This window comes from Vombatus ursinus, unplaced genomic scaffold (genome assembly GCF_900497805.2).
Source record: "Vombatus ursinus unplaced genomic scaffold, bare-nosed wombat genome assembly UNPS02014779.1, whole genome shotgun sequence".
NCBI lineage: Eukaryota > Metazoa > Chordata > Mammalia > Diprotodontia > Vombatidae > Vombatus > Vombatus ursinus.
Window position 1 is genome coordinate 66,751,221 of NW_020954557.1, and position 9,748 is coordinate 66,760,968.

Sequence of the window (9,748 nt, forward strand, 5' to 3'; positions counted from 1 at the left end):
CAAGAAATGATGAAAGGGACAGTTTCAGAAAACCTGGGAAGATTTGCATGAACCATTACACAAGAAAGTAAGTAGAACCAAGAGAACAATTTATAAAGCAACAACATTTTAAACAAAGTTTTGAAAGACTTAAGAATTCAAATCCATGTAATGACTAACCACAATCCCAGAGGGCTGATGGTGAAGCATGCTACCTATCTCCCAACAGAGAAATAATGAACTCAAAATACAGGATGTGACACACATTTATGGGCATGGCTAATGTTTATCACAAGAGTTTTCTTTTTTTTCTCAGTGAGAGCAGGGGGAGGGAAAGAAGAAAATTCTTTTTAATTGAAAAAAATTAAAGAATATATACACTTACAAAAAGCAATGTAAAAAATTGTATTTTGTTGGGCTCCTTGCTTGTTACACTATAGGTAGTTATTTGCCTTCCCACCAGAAAGAGAAACAGAGACAGAGAGAGACAGAGATGGGGGGGTGGAGATTAGAGCCTCATCATTGGGAGGGGGGGAGAAGATACACCAAGTTATTAGAAACGTCAAAAATCTGACTTTTCTAATGACCTTAACATAAGATGCCACACAAAATGTTAGAGGATTCTAAGACATGCATATGGATTATGACTTCTGGCTAAATGCTTATTACAAATAATTCAACAGAACTCTATCTCTTATATGCAGACACTTTGATAAATATAATAATAAAACAACAAAACAACATGTTTTATAGGCAAACACTTGATAAATGTTTGTTGCATTGAATTCCTATAAATCATCTCACTTCACAGCATAGTGAATAGATTCCTGGACTTGAAATCAGGAAACTTCGGTTCAAATCTGACCTCAGTTATTTACTAATTATATGACCCTGAAGAAATCACTTAGTCTGGGACTCAATTTCTTGACATATAAAATTAGAGAATTGGACTAGATGGCCTCTAAAACCCCTTACAGCTCTAAATTATAATTCTATGATATTCAATAGATGTATTTATACTTCAGCTTCCTTCCAGGCATATAGTGGCATAATTTGGAAAGCCTTAAACAAGTGTGAAGTGAACATTCATGTATTAAGCACCCACTACATTCCAGGCACTGTGCTAACCACTGGAGATACAAAGAAAGAGAAAAAAAAATACCTGCTCTTAAGGAGTGCACAATCTAATGGGAGAGACAGTAGGCCAGCAACTATGTATAAACAATATACAGGTAAGATAAGTCGGAGATAATCTTACAGGAAAGATACTAGCATTAACAGGGTTCAAGAAAGGCTTCTTTCAGAAGGTGAATTTTATTTGGAACCTGAAAGCCTACTTTCTACCACCTGGTGCATATTTTGCATGTCCTCTAGCACCAGTTTTACTGTACACTATTTTCCAAACTCCTTCATGTACGTAATACTGCATTAAGTTCAATTTTATATGCATCAGTTCATCCAAGGCCAGAGGCCATATAGAAGAAAAGAAATAAAGATTTTGCCCTGACAGAGCTCACAGAATAATTTATATGGATTATTAAATAAAGCATTTGTTTTCTTTTGAACACATGGAGAAGCTATTATGCCCCGTCCACTCTACCTTATCCAAATCATACCAATCTTTCAAGGTCTAACTGAAGTCTAATTTCTTTCTTGATGGATTCCTCCCTACTTAGAGCCTCAACTAATATTTCCCTCCTCTGAATGCTTTTAGAACACATAGTCTGTACCATGCAATTTGGCACACTATTCTACACTGTCTTCTGTAACTGCATTTCCTGTAATGTCATTTATGCTACTTTCATCTCTTCTAGTTTCTGAGTTCGAGGGACAATAACCAATGCTTCTCTTGTATTCCCCACAATGAGGTACTCACAAATTCTCATTGATAGGTCCAACTTTTTGGTGAAGGGGTTTTAGAGAAGACATTTCCAAGGTGTCACCCAAGTAAAGGATTTGGATTTGAGTAACATATAGGCTAGGGATTCAACCTATATGCCTGTATCCTCTAAAAATATCATCACAGAAGATGCAGTCATATCAATTTGGAAACACCTGCCTTTCAGTAAAATTGTTTCCAATTGGTACCTCCAGGTCCTTTTCTCTCACTCTGTTATTAACCTGCTGTCTGACTTTATACTTCATCATTCAACTGAAAATGCTCTCTCCAAAGTCACCATTTTTCTTTAAAATAAAAATTATTCATTATTTACTCATTTTTTGAGTTCCAAATTCTCTCCCTCCCTTCTGCTCTCCCCCCCAGTAAGAAGACAAGCAATATGATATCAATTATACATGTGAAATCACTCAAAACGTAGTTCCATATTAGTAATGTTGCAAAAAAAGCAAGAGAAATAAAGAAAGTGGAAAAAAAATTATGCTTCAATCTGCACTCTGATTTCATTAGTTCTCTCTCTGGAGGTTGATGGCATTTTTCATCATAAATCTTTCAGAATTGCCTTGAATCATTTTCTTGATCAGAGTAGCTAAACCCTTCATGTTAATAATCATTACATTACTATGTACAATGTTCTCCTGGTTCTGCTCACTTAGCTTTACATCAGTTCAAATAAATCTTTCCAGATTTTTCTGAAACCACCCTGCTCATCATTTCTTTATGGAACAATAGTATTCCATCACAATTATACACAACAATTTGTTCAGGGTCATTATAGCATCCCTTCAATTTCCCAATGGCCTCTTAATCACCAACTCGGAGATACATACAAATATATTTTCTTTATACACAGTAGTTTTCATGTGTCTCCCCAACTAGAGTGTGAGCTCCTTGAAAGCAGGGACTGTGTGTTGACTTTCTTTGTATCCTCAGTATCAGAGGCTGCAACATAGTAGGCTATTAATAAATGCTAGGGTAGTCGTAGGCTAGTTAATTACTCTGCCCCACCCCAGCAAAGTAAAGTAATTCCTCATCTTCCTAATAACAAACAACCACAACAACAAAACTGAACAACCCTTTAACACTATCTGGACTTCCTCCTATACTAAAATGCAAACCCGGGTTTTCTTTTCTTAAGGACCTCCGCTTCATCCCTACTCAATTAAAAAAATTTTCTGGTACCTGGAGAAGTTGAGCTGGGTGAGAAGGAAGCATAGATCAGGGAGATCTCTGTAGAAATAGGGACCATCTGGCACCTGCATTATATTTCCACCTTTATTCCTCACAAGGGGTTAGAGGGGCGGAGAAACAAAGGACACAAAGAGTGAGTATGACCCAGTTCCTCTGGAAGTTTTAGCTGGTTGTAGCTCTCACCAAAAAAAAGGAAAAAAAAAAACCTCAACTCATCCATCAAACAAAAAGTGTGCGGTGACCCCCGCCCTGGCCTACAGAGTTGGAAAGTGGGGACAGTGAAAGAGAGACAAACCGCTTTACCTTAGTGCTTCCCTAAGAATTCAATTCAAACTGGTGCAGAGACCAGCCTGGACCAGGGGGGGTCGCTCTTCCCCCGGAGCAGCCACCTCTTTAGCTGCCAACACCTCCCACGGTCAGTGCTTTCCCAACCCAGTCAACTTATAACAACCCCAGGCGAGCAGGAGGGGATAGAGCAGAGCCTTGGCAGAAGCTGTTGGCGAAGGAAGCTGCCGCTGTTGGTAGTACCACAAAGGATCCTGGAAACTCCCAGAACCCGGGGACCGTCGTGGTTTGCAAAAGGGAAGAAGAAAGGAGAGTTGGACGCACCGAAGTGTCCAAGTCGGAGCACCACCCCCGGGGACACCTGTTCCTCTCCCTCCACCCCACTCTCCACCCCCTCCGACCCTGCGCCACTCGGCGCGCCCGGGCGCGCAATGAATCCCGTGCTGGGCAACCAGACGGAAGCGGCTGGGCTCTTCTTGGCCAACAGCAGTGACTCGCTGGAGCGGGTCCTGCGCTGCTGTACACAGGCGTCCGTGGTGACAGACGATGGCTTTGGGGAAAGCGGGCAGGACGAACGGAGTCTGTACATTATGCGAGTGGTACAGATAGCAGTTATGTGCGTCCTGTCGCTCACCGTTGTCTTTGGCATCTTCTTCCTCGGCTGCAACCTGCTCATCAAGTCGGAGGGTATGATCAACTTCCTGGTGAAGGATAGGCGACCATCCAAGGAAGTGGAGGCGGTGGTTGTGGGACCTTACTGACCTTCCTCTTCCTTCGCCACAGCTTGTTCTCCCCCTCCCCCCAGGCCTACCCACCTTGCCAAACCCAACCGCGCCTCTCAACCATCTGAGATCTGGCGAAAGAAACTTACCGGAGTGATAGCCTCCCAATGATTCTTTGGCTGCTGCTTCGGTCACCAACTCTTCTATCTAAGGGATGAAGCGACCTCTTAGTCTCGCTCCGTTCTTTGAAAGCCTCCCACCCTAAGAAGAGACCTCACCAGCCTCTGTGCACTTCTGGGACAGTCCAGCCAAAAAGTAATGAAAGAAAGGGATGGGGTGGATGGTGGAGAGCAATGGGCAATAACTTTCTAGTTGCTGGGAGACGTCCCGTCGCCTGAGATCCGGGGAGATCACGGCGAAGGGAGAGATACGCATCTCGGCTTGCATGTGGGGACGGGCTCTTGGGGAAAGTGGAGAAGGGGGAGGGATGGCCGAATTCCCCCGGTAACGATCCGACTGGTCGCTTGGCCTGGAGCCACGCTTCCGAAAATGTGACCTGTGTATATACAACGCGACAGACTTCACAACAATGACATGTAAACTAAGCAAAACAAACATTCCCAGACTCAGTCCCCTCTCCATTGGAGGGGACAATCGGTAACTACGTTTTGATTGCAGCTCACTGTTTTAAGGGATATTTTGCTTAAGAAATAATTATTATAAAAATTTATAAGTGTTTTCCAACCCTTTTTGTTTGGCTGTGGGTCTGGTGTTTTGTCGTCTTGAGGGAAAAGGGATTAATGGGGGAATGGGGCTCACGAGGGAGTAGAGGGGAGAAGACAGGAGTAAAAATGTGAATGTTGTGAATTGTCTTCTACTGCCGCTTTTCCTATGCCTGTTGTAGTGTGCAGGGCTGGCCTGGAGCTGGCCCACGGGGTCGGGGGAGCAGAAGGGGTAGCATGTGAGAGTACTGCACGAGTTCACTCAGCAAAAGTGCTTTAAATCTGTGGCACAATTTTTATTTTTTTTTCCTTTTTATTTAAATTTTCTGTAATAAATGCATATTCACAAAATGTTCCCTCTGCTGACCTCCTGGTGCTCTTTCTGCGATTAAGGAAAAGGAGGGTGAGGGAGAGGGGTGCGCTGGTGAGAGGGAGTAGGGGACAGTAGAGTGGGCTTGGAGAACTCAGGTTAAGGACACAGGTCAGAGGGACTGGGCAGGTGGATGAGGGAAAGGACAGAACAGTGAAGCAATCTGACATTTTTAAGAATGCCAAGAATCCTTAAATACCCTATTGAAGCCATCTGAAGGCAGCATGCTTTGGTTTTCGATTAAATCATCATCGTTTTTGTTGTTATTTAATATTTCATTTAGGCTCTGTGGGCTGAATCAGACAGGACTTCAAGAAACCTACCTTGGGAGGGTCAGACTTCCTTTCCTTGCTCCAGTGGGAAAACAGGGCTAAGAAGCTAATGAAAGGAAGAGAGGTCTTAACTTGTCTTCTGGGAAGGTGACTTTACCCTAACTAACGTTACTAAAAGTATTCTGTAGTAGTTGATGGGATTTTTTTTGTTTGTTTGTTTGCTGGTTGGTTTATAAAAAGGAAAAAATAACTAGACTATAATATTTTTCCTCTGTGGTAAACTATTGAAACCAATTCTTATTATGATGCCTCTTGGCCTAATATTCACTGTTTTTCTTTTTCCTTATAAAAAGGATCAATGTGAGTTTTGGAAAAGGAGGAGGAGAGAGACAGAGAAGGAGGGAAGTGAGAGAGAGAGAGAGAGAAAGAGACAGACACACAAAGACAAACACACCAAATACACACACAGACATACAGACATACACAGATACACAAACACACAGTCACACAGAGAGATACACTCACCCAGATGGATTTAAACTATGTACATATAACTTGATAAAACGGCATGCTCCTTCCCAGCAAATAGAAGTTAAAGGAGTTAGCCAAGGTCCTGAATACCTGGGTTGACATGGAATTTATACTTCAAAAGTTAGGAAGAGAAAACAGAAAAAGGGATGGAGCTACAGGTGGTCAGTCCCATAGACAGGCCATACTTGGGTCTGGGCATTTGGCCCAGTTTTGATGACTAGCAGCAGGAATCAGCGACTTTTGAAAGCACGATGCAAACAGGAACCATTTACTGAAGCTTAAGCTTTACAATTTGTGCTGTTAATCCTTAAAAATAGGGCAGGGTCCTGGAATACTACAAGAAGCTAAAGGATCTATTATTAATTCCATAGGATTAAGGAACAGTATAAATTATTTCACTGAAGAGATTTTAGGAGTGACACTGATTTCTGGAAATGCTTTTCATTTATTCTAGAATAACAACTGGTATAAACAATGTCATTGACCCAATGACACTGGCTATCAAGTGCTAGTCAGTGATCTGCCTGGCTGCCAAATGTCCCTGTTACCCCTCTAGCAAATCTTGCCATTAAGCCCGAGGTGGTTACTTGTAATGCTAATGGAAAATCTGGCTATAAAAAAAAATAAGATTTTATTGGCCTCCCTGGGGTTCTAGATATTCAAATGCAAAGGGCACATTTTTAAATCTATTTTTCACTACATTTTACCAATGGCAGGGCAGGGAAAAGTATGGCACTCTTGGTAGGAAAATAGCATACAATTTAATTAACAGAGGGAACTTGCCATAGTATGGTATAGTGGCAAGAGCATTGGACTTGCAATCAGGAGATCTTGGTTCTAATTTTGGCTCTGTTACCTTGAGCAAATCATTCTGCTTCTCTGGCCTCAAGTTTCTCATCTTTAAAATGAGATGATTGGACTAGATGACCTCTGAATTTTCTTCTGGCCCTAGTATTCAAGGACTAAAGATTTATCTGCTCAGCATCTTACTGAGGAAGACTTAAGTCTATTGCTCCATTGGTTCCAAGGGAAAAAAGACATACATTTACCCAGTCCTTTGAGATTAAAGATATGATCATAGTTTGAAAGATGGAAGGGATCACTAGGCCCAGTGCAACCCCCTAATTTACAGTTAAGAAAATGAAAGCTCAGAAAGATTAAGTGATTTCTCCAGGATGACAAAACTACTAAGTTTCTCAGGAAGGATTTGAACCCAGGCCTTCATGATTCCAAGTCCAGGGCCGATTCATTATGTCATGCAGTTTGTGCTCCTCTATCACCTTCACAAGATGTGTCTCTATGTATCACTGTTTTCACTGATCCAGCCAAACACTAGTCATTTAGAAATAAGCAGGGTATGACTGGTTGAACTCCTTTGTGTCCTGCTGACACAGTTCAGGCCACCTTGGGAATTCCAGCCTGCCTAGGAATTTGAAACTCATTTATTTGCATATGACATATATCTCCTTTAAAACACAGGACCAGGTCTAGATTTGGGAGGTGATGGAGTGACAAAAACTTGGGTTCTGCTCCAGACAAGAGACCTTTTTCTTTTCCTTTTTTGCTTCCCTCATTTTTGTCCTTGTCTATTACATCCTCTGTTTCCTCTAGATCATTTGTAGGTTCCCTACATTTAATATTCACTCTAAATTTTCTCCCCAGTCATTTGAGATCCTGATACCAATCAGACCTGTGAAACTTACACTTTACATAGGTAGATCTATATGTGAATGTGGAGATGTGTGAATGTTTGAGGTCTAGGATGTATGCTTCATAACAAAATTCAGAGGTTACAAAAAATTCACAGCCTTGGGGATTACTTGCCTCTAGCAATAAGTTTCTATCTTATCTGTGGTGGGAAAAAATGGCCCCTATATCCATTTGTTACTTAGAGAGATGCCAAGTGGTTCTGTTTTTTATAGATTCACTGATGGGAGCAAGAAGCTTTTTACACCCATTATGTCCTGATGGCCACACAGCAGTGGTTTCTCCAGGCTCCCAACCTTCCTCATGCCTGTCTGCCTTTGCCACTATTTTCCTTCATCCAATTCTAACAGCTGTATGAAAATGGCATTTTATCAATCCCTGAGCCTAGGGGATGATAATCCTTCCCACTGACACACTACAAGGTACAGGAGGATTATTCTACAGTGCAAGTGATGCTCTTCCTAATTCCTCTAAGCAAAGCTAGTCCCCAGAGACTGGGAAACATGATAGACAGATGGAAGAAGCCACATGATTTTGCCTACCTGCTCTTATTGCCAGAACCCTAGGCAATAGGTAAGAGACCAAAGGAGATACATTTCTCCAGATGCTTGGTTAGTCTGATGTGAGTCCTAGGGAAAGAGCTCCTAGGGAAACAGCATGTCTAAGAGGAGCAACTTGTAAATCCACACTGTCATACCCCTACACAATGAGTGACCCACCTTCCTTCCTGGTAGTTTTACTGAAATTATCTGCTGCTCCAGTAACTTTATCCTATTATTCACGTATTATTTTTATATTAGATACAGAGCTATTGCTTTTCAGAGCAAATGTACGAATGAATCAATGAAAAAATTGGAAAATATTTAATTAATGCTTACCATGTGCCAAGCATTTTAAATGCTAATGAGAAATAGAAAATTGAAGTTAGTACCTGCCCTCAGGATGCTTACATTCTAGTAGGGAGGGAACACCTACAAAGAAAGAAGCAAGCAAGGGTGGGGTACTGTGGTTTGAAAAGGTACATAGGGGAGTAAATTGACACATCTTTTCTGGCAGTAAAAACAATATTGATGTGGTTATGGTACCAGAAGTGGAATAGCGGAGGATGGCAGGGTGGTTTCTGCATAAATGGCCTGGGAATAAGAGTCATGTTTGGCATTAGCGTGGCCTGATATAGTGGACTACATGAAACACTTACCAGTCAGGAGGGTGTGGGGGCGTAGGCCCAGTGGAAGTTCTGGAGGTAAAGGGGTTAAATCTTCCAGAGCATGCCTGGAGAGAAAAGAAAAAAAAAAAAAACTGGAATGCACTCTCTTTGTGGTAGTCTAAGGAAAAGAAAAGCAATCACTTCTCCTGCCAAGCCAAAGGTCAGTTCTGCTCCCAGGGGAGCCTCCTGGTGACTGATCTACTCATGCCTCAGAGTCCTCTGTTCTCTCTAACCCCAGCCCTGTGGAGCTGTTCTCTGCAGCCAGCTCCTGCTCTGGGATAATGTAGCAAGCGGCACGCTACACTTATTTTGTACCCTGTTGAGGAAAGAACAGTATCCTGAGAGTTCAGAGACCTGGGCTCTAATGCCAGCTCTGACATTAACCTACTGTGTGACTTTGGGCAAAATTCTCACCTCTTCAGGCAAATTCAACTGCAGTTTGGATTATTTTATCTATAGGGTCTCTTCTAGCTCTAAGATTTAGTCCTTCTAGTCTGTTTCATTCCTTGATGTGCTTTGTAGTTGATTTCACTGTATATCTGGAACATGCCCTGGCTCTCATATTCTGAATACCCTCCAAAATAGTAGACATTATTTGCCAATGAAATGACTCTTCAGAACCTCCCTGAGCTTGTATAAATGACTTCCTTAGAAGTGATCGACAAGTCTTTAAATATCCCAAAACTTTCTTTTCTCACCAGGTGAAGTTTTAAGAAGCCAAAATGGGAAAGAAGTAGATTATCTATTCATGTGTAATTCCTCTTATCCTAAGCCAAAATTAATGCATAGTTTTGTTGAATGTGGGCATTTTGGAGGCCAATTACAAAGCTATTTTCACCCCAAGAGAACATTTCCCTTTGGGGCT

General features: G+C 41.8%; 1 protein-coding gene across 1 annotated transcript; it reads left to right on the top strand.

Annotated features, from left to right (window-relative positions):
* Positions 1–3,561: 3,561 nt before the first annotated feature.
* LOC114045812 (protein reprimo) lies at positions 3,562–4,130 on the top strand. The gene has a single exon (XM_027865991.1). It carries the CDS (start codon positions 3,784–3,786, stop codon positions 4,111–4,113), a length of 330 nt encoding a protein of 109 aa, XP_027721792.1. The 5' UTR covers positions 3,562–3,783; the 3' UTR covers positions 4,114–4,130.
* The last annotated feature ends 5,618 nt before the right edge of the window (positions 4,131–9,748 follow it).

Excerpts from the sequence above, each read along its gene's own strand:
- LOC114045812 (XM_027865991.1), top strand. The coding sequence starts at position 3,784 with ATGAATCCCGTGCTGGGCAACCAGACGGAAGCGGCTGGGCTCTTCTTG.